At 31.5% G+C, this 15,746-nt stretch overlaps 1 protein-coding gene across 1 annotated transcript in view; it reads left to right on the forward strand.

Moving 5' to 3' along the window:
• The first annotated feature begins 629 nt into the window (after positions 1 to 629).
• LOC111705244 (uncharacterized protein ZK1073.1) overlaps positions 630 to 15,746 on the forward strand; it is a 41,021-nt gene continuing 25,904 nt past the window's right edge. Inside the window, exons 1-5 of the mRNA XM_023477732.1 lie at positions 630 to 682; positions 1,115 to 1,173; positions 3,086 to 3,166; positions 10,902 to 10,994; positions 14,871 to 14,906. Coding sequence (XP_023333500.1) covers positions 661 to 682; positions 1,115 to 1,173; positions 3,086 to 3,166; positions 10,902 to 10,994; positions 14,871 to 14,906 — 291 coding nt within the window. The 5' untranslated portion in view covers positions 630 to 660. The remainder of the gene's footprint in view (positions 683 to 1,114; positions 1,174 to 3,085; positions 3,167 to 10,901; positions 10,995 to 14,870; positions 14,907 to 15,746) is intronic.

The raw sequence follows: 15,746 nt of genomic DNA on the forward strand, positions 1-15,746 counted from the left end.
GATAAGACAGAATAAGACAGGAAAGGACAGGACCGGGTAGGACAGGATCAATCTTTAATGATGGAAGGAAAGGTATGAAAGGTATGTGAGGATGGAGGGGTGGGAGAGCCATGGATATTATAAAAATTTGGTATATTACTAAGCACAGGCCACAGCCCCAACCCTTTAACAAAAAAAATTTCTTGTACAGCTCCAGCCCCTCAAAATTTTACTTTGCCTTCCCCCCCCCGTCACTGTTTGCGAGAAATTGCGAAATTTCATTATTTGGTGGCAAAATCCGTGGAAAAAAATTCCACGCTTTGAAGTTGCATTTATTACATACAAACCCCCCTGCTGCAGCNATTCACTCAATAAATCATTATATAAATCATAATACTCTCATCATTCACTCAATAAATCATTATATAAATCATAATACTCTCATCATTCACTCAATAAATCATTATATTAATCATAATGCTCATTTTAAAAGAGCATTTTCCGATTTCCTAACATTAATAAGTATTATTTTTATAATATAATTGGACAAAAAAATTGATTAGTTTGCCATAGATGAAATAGGGATACATTTTGTTAAGTCTAACTAAATTTAAATTCTAAAATGAAAATTTTCACTTTTTGTAATTTCAGACTTTCAAATTTGACCAGGAAAGATTAAACATGGGTTACCCGGAACAGAAAGGTAAACAAAAGATTTTTATAAACTTATTTAAATTGTATTTTTTGAATCGAATAATATCACAATACTATTAAATTGCATTAATTAAGTTCAAAAATTATTTTAAATTTTAAAAGGACTGTAATTCTTGATTCACAACGGTACCCTTAAAAGCTTTGTCTGATCAAGTATAAATTAGATATCAGTGTTTATAGTTTTCAAAACTGACTATTATCAATTCTGGCGTATTTACTGCAGGACAATATGAACGAATTATCAGAATTAAACACTTTTAAACCTAGTAAAGCCACAATATTTTTTACATTATTGATCAGATAAAGGTTTCAAGGGTACTGTTGTGAATCGAGAATCTTTGCTTGAAATTACGCTAACAGCCTATTTAATTCTAGACAATTAGGTTAGGGTTGATTGAAATATATCATATTATTCTTGTAGGCCTTACCCTGCATACCGTAAAGACAAGTTCTTGCGGAGAATTAAAAGTCTACTCAGAGGTATATTTTGTAAAAGATATTTTTTCTTGACGTAAAATTGGTATCTTTTAATAAAAAAAATACTTAAGACACTATTTTACTTTTATAACTTTTTTATGTTTTATACATCTGCAACATATGTTTAGAATATGCTTTGCATACGGTGGTTGCCTATAAAAATCACATTTTTACTTTTTTTGCCTTTCATCTTTAAAAAGCGCTCTTAGCTTGGAATAAAACTGATCTATATATATATATGAATGGGTTAGACCCATGAAACATCTGTATATTTAAACATCTAAAATGTATATTTAAACATCTAAAATGTATATTTAAACTGAAAAAGTGTAAAATTCATGTATATATATATTAACTATCCTGGCAAAACGGCTGGACCAAATTGGTTGCCTTATTATAGGCTACATGCATTATTTTCTTTTAATGTTTGAAATTCCACGGGCAACAGCAACACGGTGCACTTCAGCTAATTTCAACATTTAAAACTAAGTAAGGGTGAAAATTGAGATTTACTTTGAATAATAATGAATAATAGTAAAAGCCTGGGCAACTGATTGAAATATTCTTTGGTGGTCAGTAGTTTCCGGAATTTATCGATTATTTCGAACAACAAAGAAAAAAATCCTGATTAAAATCTTCTTAAACAATAGGAAATTCTTAAGATTTTTAATTTTGAAAGAAAACTATATGAAGATATTGTTCGAAAAATTAATTTTAAATCGTAATTATTTTAATATTCATTTTATATAACAAAATCCTTTATTTTAATCAGTCGCCATCAAATCCAAAGCTTTGATGTTCTCTATTATTTTTATTTGCTTTCAAAAAAGTTTATTTAAAATTTTTTTCGTATCACTCGTATGTTTGTAGACTTGCTCTGTTTTTGAAAGTTCTAGGAAACATATAAAATGTTGAACAAACAAAATTTCGTTGAATTTTATAAGTTTCTAATGGTTTCTCATGAAGGGAACAGTTTAACGAAATAATATTTCTTGTTAAATTAACATGAAAGCTTTTAAACAATTCAATAAATCCTTTTTAATCAAATTGGACAAGTGGAGTTGGTTTTAACCTATATGAAGTATTAAGTCTGACCACGTCAACCTGGTTGCACCGGCTAGTTCTGTCCATAGAGCTAGGTACAATACAAATTGGGACCGGAAAGGTTGACCCGGCTCGGAATTTCAAATGTGGTAGGTATACCCGTGTACCGAGCTCAACACTTCGTCATTTTCCATCATACTCTACAGTGTACAATGATTATTTTCCCGCATTATTTTTTGTTTTAATTGATTCATTTTCAGAAATAATGAATTTTTCTAATTTTCAAAATTTAATTGTCAACAAATCTTCCGCGGGGAAATTTGAGTTGTCAAAAAAGCAGTTGTCAGGATCAGTTCAAACGTTTTGACGTTTTTGGACACAAACAGACAAACAGACACCCACGCTGACAAGCCAAATATACATATGTAAATAATGTGTTTAAGGACTTTAAACAAAGTGTGAAAATATTAGAAATTAATATTTTCTTTTAGATAAAGAAAATTATTCCACTTGTTTTTCTTACTACCTTCGTACGCAGTACGAAGTACGGACAATATAAAAAGGCTGTACAGAATTTAAACCGTTATATTTACATTGAGGTTGTAATTTGTAAATTTTTTGTCTCAACAGTTTTGATTATGTTCTGTCCCCCCCCCCTTTATACAAAAAATGCAAATCTTAAATCCGGAGAATTTTCTATTTATCAATTTAGATGCATGAAAAGCTTGAAAGTGCTTAAGTACATTTCTAAACACCAACACACAACAGTTTTTAAAGGCAATTTATCTAGAGAATGCACAGTACACATTCAATCCGTGAAGGCTGCGCAATTGGTTAAAAAAAATAAAGAAAAAAAGTATTTTTGTTGCAGGGTAATCTTGAGCATGCGCAGAAGGAGGAGATTTGTGCTTTCCTCACTGTTCATGATATGGGAAGCAACTATGAGTCAATGGTAAGCTTGTTCATGATATGGGGAGCAACTATGAGTCAATGGTAAGCTTGTTCATGATATGGGGAGCAACTATGAATCAATGGTAAGCTTGTTCATGATATGGGAAGCAACTATGAGTCAATGGTAAGCTTGTTCATGATATGGGGAGCAACTATGAATCAATGGTAAGCTTGTCATTTTTGGTGCTGAGAGACCAAAGGAATTAAGTCTCTGAATGTAACAAACTCACATTTGCAACCTGATGGTGTAAACCTTTGATATTTCAAATTATTTGTTTCATCGAAATATCTATATAAGGTCTCCGACATTGGGTTGCACAGATATTGGGATTAGAAAATCATAGTTTGTGACTCATTACCTTAAACGAATAGCGAGATAAAATAAACATCGTAAATTAGGTTAAACAACTTTTCTTCATCTTCCGCTACACAAGAGAAGTTCTCTCGTTTTTAATTTTAATATTTGGCCTACAGTAGTACCCCCTCTTTTATATATATGCATTTTAGCCTTTTCTTTAATCAGCATGTATAATTTCAAATTCAGATTCCTTCTAAGCATTTAAGAAAATGAGAAGAATAAAATTTAAATATCTTTAAAGAGTCAATCAATTATGGAATATTGGAAAAGTTCCTGCCGAAGAAAGAGAACATTAATTAAGTAAAATTTAAGTCTAGAACCATCTTTTTATTTAATTCCAATGCAAGTGGATTTTACTTTCGCGCAATTGCAAGCCCTTAAAAACCGCACAATTCTGCACAACTCTGCGGAATTCCGTGTAATTCCGTTCAATTTCACGGAATTCCGCATAATTCCGCGCAGCGGAATTAATTCTGATTGGAAACCCTACTTGACATATACTGTTTCATCATTTTGTTCATTTCATAATTGCAGTTCATTGCAGGGTAGTTCGTTTGTTATTTAATTGTTTTTCTTCATTTATTCGTTTAGTTATCATTTTTTAATCATTTTTTACCAATTGATAATTGATCGTTTTTTGTTCATAAATCGTTCATTTATCATTTGTTAATAGTTCGTTTACCAATTGATAATTGATCGGGTTTCATTCATAAATCGTTCATTTATCATTTGTTAATAGTTCGTTTACCAATTGATAATTGATCGGGTTTTGTTCATAAATCGTTCATTTATCATTTTTTAATAACTCTTCCATCGTTTGTTTCCCTTTTGTAATTTTTGCTGTTAGATTTTTTTTCTCGATTTTTTGTGATTAGCAAAAATATAGTTCTGCATAATTTGAGAACAGTTTTTGATTAATAAACATTTAAAAAAGAAGAATAATTTTACTCTTTCATTTAGTTTTTTTTTCTTCCAAAACGTGTATAGATATTAGATTAACATGTATTTTATCAGAAACGTGTATAGATATTAGATTAACATGTATTTTATCAAAAACGTGTATAGATATTAGATTAACATGTATTTTATCAAAAATAGATATAAAAGGTTGCGGCCCGATTTATCTTTTAATCTTGGTTTATTTGATTTAACATAATTTACAGTTTGAAATATACTAAAGTTCTACCACCACTATAGTTTCAGAAGAAATAAATATTTCCATTTACTGATAGCGCCGATCGAAGGATTCATAACTTTGATTTGATAATGAGATAGATAGAAAGATAGAAAGACCTCCATACTATTTCATACTGGTTTAGAATAGACAACCAACACATGCCTGAACCCAATGAACTCGGCATACAGGGGTGGCCACATCGGGTTTCAAAGATTAAGGGTTAATAAATCAGAATTTGTGAAAAGAACTCCGTTTCTTTGCTTTCTGTGAAAATCCTATTTTTAATCCTTGATTCCACAAATATTCAGACAGCTATGCAAAGTATGCATCATTTTTCTAGGCCTGAAGTATGCCCTTTGGCCTTGGTTTACATTACCAAGCACATGCTTACAGCTTTAGGTTTATAGAAGTAATTGGCAAAATTCTGACAGATTTCTGTGTTAGAGCATGCGCACATTGGATCCCAATAATGATATAAGAAGGATTATTAGTGATGGGAAATAACTTGCTTGATTATTGATTATTCTTGGATCTTTTAAAATCACAAAAAAATCTGAAAAATTTTATAAATTTCAAAACTGCTTATTTTCAACATTTGATTTTCTTGCACTTTAACATATTTTACACTTAGAGAAAATATATACAAAACAAAGAGCCAAATGATAGTGTATTTTTTTGTTGGCTTTTTTCATCCTTCAAAGTTCATTAAAAGCAAACATTAACAGAAACCGTTCTGAAATGTTGAAAGTTTTTCAAAAAATTTAAAAAACGACCCAAATTATGTCCCATTTGTATAAATTCTATAAACTCTCCCAGCCCTAGTTAAGCCAGCAACACTAAGCTGCGGATCTGGAAACTCATTTTATCTTAAGATAAATTGTCTGAACTGCCAGGGTTGGCCATTAGTAAAATACTATATATCTCAGGGGTGTATATATTTCTCTGTAACAGCATTTAAAGGAATTGAGTCTTAGCCACAAACTCAAATTTTCTAATCCCTATATCTTTGCAACCTGGGGTTGTAAACCTGTGATATTTTAAACTTGGATTATTTTTTTAACATAATTCATTGTTTGAAATATCCAAGGTCACGACGTCGGGTTTCAAAGACATTCTGAGTTTGTGACAAAGACTCAATTTCATGAAAATTAAATTATCATTTTGTGAAATTATAAAAAATACCCCCCTCCCTCAAGATACACTAGATAAAAAATGTGATAATTCTTTGTTTTAATTCCTAATTAAGCCCCGTTCTTTGTCAAACTAAGACTTGCTTGAATTAAAAAAAGAATGTAAACTAGTTCTCAGAAATATTTTCCCCTGTGCTATCTATAGTTTACATTTTTGTTAATCTACTTTAGTATGACTGCTTTTCAAGGCGCTTAGCGGCCATCTTCTATTTCAACTTATAACTGTGACCATATTTTTAAGCACTTTCTCTATGTACAATAAACAGTAAAAAAAATCTGAAAGGAACTGAGTTTTAACCACAATATCAGATTTTCTAAAACGTATATCTTTTAAACTCAATGTCCTAAATCTTTGATATTTCAAACTATGAATTAATCAATATAAATTTGAAATATCAAAGATTTAAAGTGGCACAGATGTAGATATCAGAAAATTTGAGTATTTTGCATTAACTTAGTTCCTTTAATAGTAATTTTTCGTTGATTTTCAGATTTTACAAAAATATAATTTTTTTGTAATTAAGAGCATCCTTAAGGCTTCCGCAGGGGCCATGTGAGTTGCCTCAAAAATTTTTAGCCCGATTGGTTTAGCCGTTATGAATTCTGATTACTTTAGAACTCTATATACAATTTAAAATTTTCCTCATTCAGAGCTCATAGAAGTATAGATAAAGTATACATATAATGGATAATGTAAAAATAATACAATCAATATTACCTTGATTACAAATTACTGATGATTACAAAAAAGTGGAGAAAATATATAATTCTATTGCGTGCGATGAATTGAACTTTTTTCCAGTTAGGCAAATGCTTTAAATATGAAATTATTAAAGTTAATCCAAATTGCAACATGCAAAAACCCCATTAAAGGGACTGTTAGCGTATTTTCAAGTTAACCTCCATGCAAAAACCCCATTAAAGGGACTGTTAGCGTATTTTCAAGTTAACCTCCATGCAAAAACCCCATTAAAGGGACTGTTAGCGTATTTTCAAGTTAACCTCCATGCTAAGATGGCAATATCCTATTTACAACTGTTCCCTTAAAAACTTTGTCTGATCAAATATGAATTAGATATTAATGTTTTTTTCTTTCATTACCAGTGTCTCTGCGATCACGTGACTGGTGCATTGTTTTCTGAAAGGAAATCGGGCATTGACATCTTTGCATGGAGAGCGGAGGGTCACTTAAAAATACGCTTACAGTCCCTTGAAGGGAAAAATGATAAACATTCTTAAATAATTGCGTAAACAAGGAAATTTGCTACTGAGAAATGTAATTTTTTTAATTAACCATAAATATTAGATTGCGCTAACAACAGCGGAAATTTTCATGGAAATAACGGACAAAAAAGTTAAATAGTAAAAGCTAGATATATTTTTTTTTTTTTAACAAACTGCTTTGTTTATGAACAAATATCGGTCATCAGATATTCTTTATTATCATTGGTCATTCAAGGAGCAAAACTTCACTTTTAATTACAAACACTGGTTCACACATAATCTTGGTTATCTATTTGGGTTTTCCAATCATAATAAACGAAAACACATGATTTTTATCTGTTTAAAGAGTTGTTCAAAGAATGTTGACTACTGAGTGTCGTCATGAGGCGTGAAACATTATGTATAGTATAATTCTTTTTCATAAAATGTAAAGTTTAAAAACTAAAATAATGTTTAATTATATAAATATAGAAAATTTTAAGGCACTCCGAGTCCTCCCTTTCCTTCAGTTTTCCTGGATGTGTTTGTTTAAATTAGAGCATTTTTAAAATTTATACATGTCAACCTTTTCAGACAAGAATTTTTAGATTTGAATACCATAAACCCTACCTAGTTGGGATAATGTGAGTTGCCACAAAAAATTAGGGCCCGATCGGTTCAGTCTTTTTGGTTATTAATAATTGGATACAAACAGACAAACAACAGAAAAGTCAAGTATGTATACAGATATATTATATATTTATAAAGAATTGTCAATATATAACTCCGCCTGACATTTGTTGGATATAACAATAACTTTAAAAGTATTGGTCTGAGGCTGTTCAGATTTTTGAATTTTCTAACTAACACATGCCCCTCAAGGCTTAAAGTGGGACTTTTATACCAGTTCTCAGGCATACTGCGTGAATATCCTATTTTCATCTATACCTCAGGCATACTGCGTGAATGTCCTATTTTTATCTATACCTCAGGCATACTACAGTGAATGTCCTAATTTTACCTTTCCCTCAGGCATACTGTGAGAATGTCCTATTTTTACCTTTACCAGACTTAATCTATATTTAGTCCTACGTCGAGTTCCGCATTTTATAGTTCTATTTAAAATTCAGTGATGGTGATGGACCAAACCTCTGTAGAGTAAAAAAGTAGATTTTAGTTCCACATTTATTGAAAATATATTTCGGTCTGGGTTGACCCTCGTCAGTTCTAANTGCTGCAAATTCGTACAATTCTGTATGCAAGTGAATAAGGTATGTTGTTAGAAATATGTGCTGGGTGGCAAGATGATGGAAGTAGGTACATGCATCTATCTGTGGGTTTTCTGTAGAGATCTGTTGTGATTTTTCCATCTTCAATGTACAGTTTTGTGTCAAGAAATGGAATACTTTTTGTTCTAATTGAAAAGCTTTCAGCAAAAGAAACCAGATTGCACAATATTTTCAAAGAAATTTTGCACTGGTGCATTTACAGCGAATTTGCATATTTTTATTTTTCCTTGAATACACCTTTTTTTTAATTCATCGTATTTCGCGCACTTTTTGTTTTTGAACATTTTTAGCTGAATAACTTGAATTGCAATAAATATTTGCATATGTGCAAACAAAATTGTAGAGTGTTTTGAGTTTAGAAGACGTGAGCCTGAATAGGGTTAAGGGTTGATAAAAATATAATTTTTCATAAAACTTCGACGATTCGACGAAACACAAAGTTTTTTAGGCTATCAATTAAAAATTTCTTCTAAATTCATTCTTTGATCATACATCTTCATTTTCTAGTGGAATTTTCTAATTCTTCATATATACTGTATACATGGAAAATTTCTTTTAACCAAGAATTTTATCTTGAGGAAATTGTATGTAATTTATTCTATGCAGTTGTTATCATAAACATTGCTACAATGGATTAAATGGACTTCATTATATTGCTTTAAAATTCCTCAAAAGAATGAAGTTTAGAATTTTTATGAATAATCCATTCTAAAATTTCTTTTACAAACTTTTCATTAAACTTTATTTGGATATCTTAAAAGTAATAATAATATAAATTTAATTTAAGAAAATCATTATACTACTTTTGCATATTCTTATTATGTCTGCAGAGTGGGAACAAAGAAATTAAGTCTTTGCCACAAACTCCATTTCTTTAAATCATTAAATTGGCTTTATTGGCTTGAGCAAACACTGCAAGACAATTTGCGATAAAGAGACTGAGTTCTCACATATAAGTTCTATATCTTTGCAACATGTTTGTTGATATTTCAAACTTTGATTATTTAATCTAACACAATTCATGGTTTAAAATTTCAAACGCATAAGTGTCTGTTAAAAATATTTACTTTGCAACAACATCAAATACACTTCAGTAGCGCTATAATGTCCAAGGGCGTAACAGCCCCCCCCCCAAGAGACCTGTAAATATTTTTGATCATTTGGCATTTGATAATATGATATTTGTGTAATGTAATTGGACTGTATATGTACCTTTAAAGTATCCAAGAAGCCAAATGTTTTGAATTTACAGTTCATATTCCCCCCCCCCCCTAGGAGCTCCTAGGGGAGGGCAAAAAAATAATTTTGCGCTTCGCGCATATTTGGCCTCCCCTAGAGTTATTTCTGTGTACGTCCATGAAAATGTCGTCTTCTTATTCCATTGTTTTCTGTTTATCACTCTATCCATACTAAGTTGAACCACTTTTCTGAAACTTGAACCAGCGCACAAGATAACGCTAAAGTTTTTTTTGTGCATAAGTAAGATTTTATAAAAAAAATTGTTGATTTAATAAAAAAATTGAGATAATTTTTTAAATGATAATTTTGCATTACAAGATTTATCTGAACATGAAAACCTATAATCAAGGTAATAATAAGGTTTGGTTGTTTCTTTCATTTTAAACATTTTATTTTATAGTATTGTAAGAACCACAACCACGCTTTTCTAATTTCTTTTTATTGTTTATGTCGAATATAATAAAAAACAATATCTGCCAATAAAGACACATACATTATTTTTTCTTGCGTTGGTGCCAAAAGGTGGGTTGGAAATGATCAATGCATAAACCCTTCAAACCTAAAAAAAGGTCCATAACTTGATTTATGAATTAGCTAATGATCGGAAATTTTAACATAAAAAGCCCTCAGAAATTTAGATTTTTTGTTATTTATATATATATCTCTATTAAGCCTTTTTCTAGAGGAGGGGGGGGGGGGGTCAATATGTATATTTATACCCCCCCCCCCTTCCCTGTTTAGGCTAAACTATATTTTTCGTAACAAACTGAACAATGTTCAAATCAGCATAATACCAGAAAAACGCAAGAAAGAAATTTGAACATCGGAAAAGTAATTAAGTATATGTAGAAGTATACAATATTCAAGTCTTTGTCAAAGAACAGTAACAAACTTTAATCCTACTCCTGCTGGGTTAGTCATGGGGGGGGGGTCACAAATTCTTGGCTTTTAAGTGGAACGCTTTTTAAAAATAGCTTTTCATGAAAATAAAAAATTTCAACTTTGTTTAACAAATTCTTTGAATAATTACTTGACAAAGTTTCCTGTTATTAAAATATTCTTATTAACCCCTAGATTATGTAACTAAGCAAAACTGATATTACTCAGACGCGTGCATCCATACTATGGAAATATCTGTTATCCTATACATAGAGTGGTAATGGGCGTACTCAGGAAGTTGTTCAGGGGGGGGGCTTGATTGAAATAAAAAATTGAGCTCCATAACCCCCCCCCCCTCTGTGTACGCCATGTATTATAATGAACAGCTTCTCTTGTTGTAGGTCGAGTTCACCCATCAACCCTGCATGGAAGGGATGAGGCAACGCGCCGTGTTCCTCCACGTCGTGGTTCCAGGACAGGAGGAGGGAGCACAGGAAACCGAATCTAAAAATATAAACTCTTTAAACTTGACATATTTTAGCCAGAATAATGGAACCTAGTAAAGGAACTAAGTTTTAGCCAAAGAGAATAGAATATATATTAGAGTGGAATTTACTAGAAAAAAGTGTAAAACAGCCATTTTGTTGTACTGTTTCCATACTGCAGGTATACTTCACATATTTATGCTATATAACCTTTTGGGCCCTGGAATATCATTTTATAGAAAATCTAAAACTAATGTTAAAAGAAAACCAAATTATGAAATAGGCTGGTTTCATAATTGACCAATGATCATTTCACATAGACTCTATGCCTTTCACTTTAAAAACGATGATTTTTCGTTATAACTATAAATCAAATGATGTTTTTTATTCACCTAATTCATTATAAAGTTTATTTAACAGCTTTAAAAGATTCGAAATTGAAATGGATATTCTAGGGAACATACTTGTTAAAATAAATTCGAAATATAAGGAAGACGATTTTTCCGACTCAAATGTGTACTCAAATCCATTTCCTCCATGTAGTGCCCACATGTCAAATCTACGCTCACCTTAGCTCCCGCTTCACCCGGCAGTCAGCTATAAACACTCAAGGTATTCACAACTCCGTCTCTACCCTGGCTCCTCCATGATGATGATGCAGATACTCAGCGCAACGCACCTGTTGATCTGCCCCACCAACATGAAGCTCTACATCACCCCCCATGACTCCTTCAGGCTGATGATGCAGATACTGAACTAACAGCAGGCGTGCTTATACTTCTGATCTCCCTATTAACTTCTTGAGAAGCTTACTTAGGAAACTTGTGCACGGCTCTGACCGAAGTTTCCGCTATCTCGAGTTGCCTTGCCTTCGATCCATTGATAAGCCCTGTTGTCCCAGTTCCCGGATCTGCTCCACCAACATGAAGCTCTACAACACTTCCATGAAGCACCATCTAATGTCCATCATTTATTCCTTTTTGTTAATTTCTAAATCAACCAATTTTAACTCCGCCTTAAATGCAAATATTTCAAAACACTCGTTTTTTTTAAATAAATGTTAGAAATATCCATTTTAGATCTCTTTATTTTATTATAGTGACTTTTCAAGTCAACAATACTGTATTAATGTACTCTACTTCATATACTTTGTGAACATTTACATGATTTGTACACTTTGAACTCCCTTTCAGGCTGAAAGGGACTGACAAAATTCATACCGAGGGATTGTCTAAATTCCACTCTAATATATATTGTATTCTCTTTGGTTTTAGCCTCGAACTCTGATTTTAATCCTAAAAACTTTGCAACACAAAGTCATCTAGACCTTAGATATTTGAAACATATATAAATTTTGTTAGATTAAATTTAAGTTTGATATATCAAATGTTTAAACCATCAGGTTGCAAAGAAATTGGGATTAGAAAATGTTAGTTTGTGACAAAGGCTCAATTGCTATAAGGAAGACAGTTTTACAATTCTAAAGCAAATATTTCTATAGTAGTAATAATTCGTGATTAAATTAAACTATTCAAAATAATTACTTTGTCTAACTGTCGTCTTTGAATTCCACAGTTTTTTGGGTCTCACTGTAAATAATCGATAATTTTTGTTGGGTCTTAGATAATAAAAACAAAAAGTAGTTTAACTTGGTATGGATAGTTGAATTATTTATTATGTTAAAACAATATGAGCTGGTGTTTATAAAGTAAATCTCAACCCCAAGTCTTTAAGTAAAGCCCAACACCTAACAAAAGGAAGATTTACTCAATGTAGAATACGAAAACTCAAACTTATCGTTTAAGGCAAAACGGAACGGTACGCCCAATGAATCACCCCTTTCTAGCAAAGGTTATGTGCGTTTCATTACATAGCCTGTTTATTTCCGAGATTTAAAAAAGATTAATAGTTGTTACAAAATATAGAATCTATCAATTAAAGACCAAGATAACGATGCTGGGTTTAGCTGAAACTTGAGTCTTCATTTGGATCATCTTTACTTGTGTCTAAATAGTCGTGTTCTACAGCTTAGGGTAGCTTTTAGAATCTCAGTTCTGGAACGTGCTTTAGCGAGTGTCACAAAAAAGATGTTAGGTACTTTCCCAAAGAATTCTTCCCAAATGGCAATTTCCCAAGGGTATTTTCCCAAGTGGCAACTTCCCAAATGTGCAATTTCACTAGAGGCAACGGAGATTACAACTTTAGAAGTTTTAATCTCTGATTGTCTTTTTGTCTGTTTGTTTGTCCGATCGTAATTCAAGAACCCCTGGACCGATTTGCCTCAAATATTTGCTGGGGAGACACAAGTGACCCACAGAAATGTTTTAGCTTGATTTTAAGAATGTAAGTTGAGTGGGTCGACTTTAATACCGAAAATTGAACTTCCCGGTAAAATACTACAGGGCTGGGTTCTCTAGCTAGTATATCATAACATAAAAATAGAAGAATTTTCATTACAAACTCTCATTTTATAATTATTCTTTGATGTTTCGGATAAAAGGGGTTTGACTAATATTCATTGAATAGTGGCTGAATATTTTTAAATCTATTTTTGCAGAAAACATATGAATTAAATATCAAAGTGCATTAAAGACTCAATTCTTTATGAAAGCAATAAACTGAAACTCTAATCACAGTTTCAGGTTGGTATTTTTAGCCAAATTGGTGTACTTAGAGAGCTTAATTTCTCTTTTCTTGATAACTAGTAATCTGATAAGAAGGGTGCATTTAATCTCCCAGTTTCCAAGAAATGAAAATTAGGAAACGTTATTAATAAATTTAATGTAAACATTATGTTTCTATGGCTATAGTTTGAGTTGGGGTTTGTTTACAAAATGGATGCATTACATTTTCTGTAAACAAAATATTTTCTTGCTTTATATACAGGGTTACCTAGACAGGATGAGACTTCAGAGACGACCTTTTCTTTATATTAATGATTTCCTGCAACTGTAAACTTGTTGCTTTCATGTAAAATCATTAAACAAGCCAATAAAATACTGAAGTTAAGACAAAATATTTAATTAAAACTCGGGATCTTCACATTTTAAGAGTTTTCGGTCGTCTTTGCAGTCTCGTCCTTTGTGGGTAACCCTGTTCACTAATGTTGTGCTCGCATTATTAAATTACGAGTATGTTGTTCGAAATTATTAAAATATTGATATCTCACAAATGTTTAAATTCCTTGTTTTCATTATTTCGATCAGATAATTTTAGAAATGTTTTGTTTTTAACTGAGAACGTATGTAAGTGTTATCCTTATTTCTGAATTCCTTGGGGTTTGTTAATCCTTGGCACATTTCTACCCTAGACATTCTCCAAGAAATGTTCCCAGATTCTTTATTATATTATATCAAGGCTCAAGGATCCTAATCTTATTTCATATATTTTATTTCCTTCCAACTAAAGCAGACATTTATATATTTTATCGCTCATTTCGCAAATTTTTTATGTCATTTTCAGGAATAAAATAGATTGGAACTTTTCACCTCCATATGTTTTTTTAAATAAATGGATTTTCAAATTTTCATTGAAATATCGAAATTTTAGTTTTTAAAATTTCGCTTGAGGTTTAGGTTATTTTCTGCTTATAAAACTTTTTATGCTTCTTGACTTGACATAATTTTTAAAGATTTTCAATGAAAGAGCTACAAAGTATACACACGCAACCCTTTTTATATCGTAGGTAAATATTTCCCCTGATCTATTCTGGACTGTCCCCTTACAAAATTAGATTCCATCAAGGTACTATAATGCATTAGTTACCTTGGATTCCATGAACTGATATGTATGGTTTCTCAATATCGAAGTTGGTTAACTGTGAACATTGCTAAACTTGGTATAAGCTCTGATTCCTAGTATAAGTTTAAGATTTGGTTTGGTCAGGATTTGAACCCAGAGTTTCACTTCCCATCCATGCAGGTTAGTTGAACACATATAATCGTTGTCATATATATCAATACAGTCAAAACGACTTTCTTTTCTAATTCTGCAATGACTACCAACCTTTCTAACAGGAGACACACATAAACATGGAAATAAAGAAAATATGTCAATTTACAGCTTCTCTTTGTTTACTTGTAAACTTGCAATTTAAAACATGCTTGTGAGGGATCAAAGCAATATTAATATTATACCAGTATTGATATAATTGACTACCACTGAAACTTTACTTTACTGAAAGAGATTACTGCCCATTAGAAACTATGCGCGAATTCCCCAATTTTTTAAACAAGGAACAAACTAAGCCTAATGGTCTTAGTAGGGTCAGAATAAACATATTTAATAAATAAACGATATTTTAAAAAATTTGATGTAAATGTATTATATTATTAAAGTTCCAAATACTACAGAAGTGGATGGATGCGTTTATAGGGTTAAATTAAATTTGACTTGAAGATGCAGTTAAGGGGGGGGGGGCGAATATCCCCATCCCCCCCTCCCATCAACAGCCTCATTCTCTTATCAAATATAAAGTTTGAACTGCGTCTATTCAGCAGAATTATTATCTTTGTTTGTCTGGAACTACAAGAAATGTTTTACTTTTCTTGGCATTTTGAGCATTTCTGTTCAAGTTGGTTTGCTGAATCCACAATTTATTTACACATATAAACCAAATATTGATATTTCAGGCCTCCTGATTTTACAAGAAAAGTTAGATCTCAAGATTTTATTCAATATGCAAATATTTTTGAAAATAAAAAAATAAAATATTTGATTCGTGTATTTTGCTACGGCCCCATAAAGACGTAGGTTTTAGCC

Source organism: Eurytemora carolleeae, unplaced genomic scaffold, assembly GCF_000591075.1.
Source record: "Eurytemora carolleeae unplaced genomic scaffold, Eaff_2.0 scaffold615, whole genome shotgun sequence".
Lineage (NCBI taxonomy): Eukaryota > Metazoa > Arthropoda > Copepoda > Calanoida > Temoridae > Eurytemora > Eurytemora carolleeae.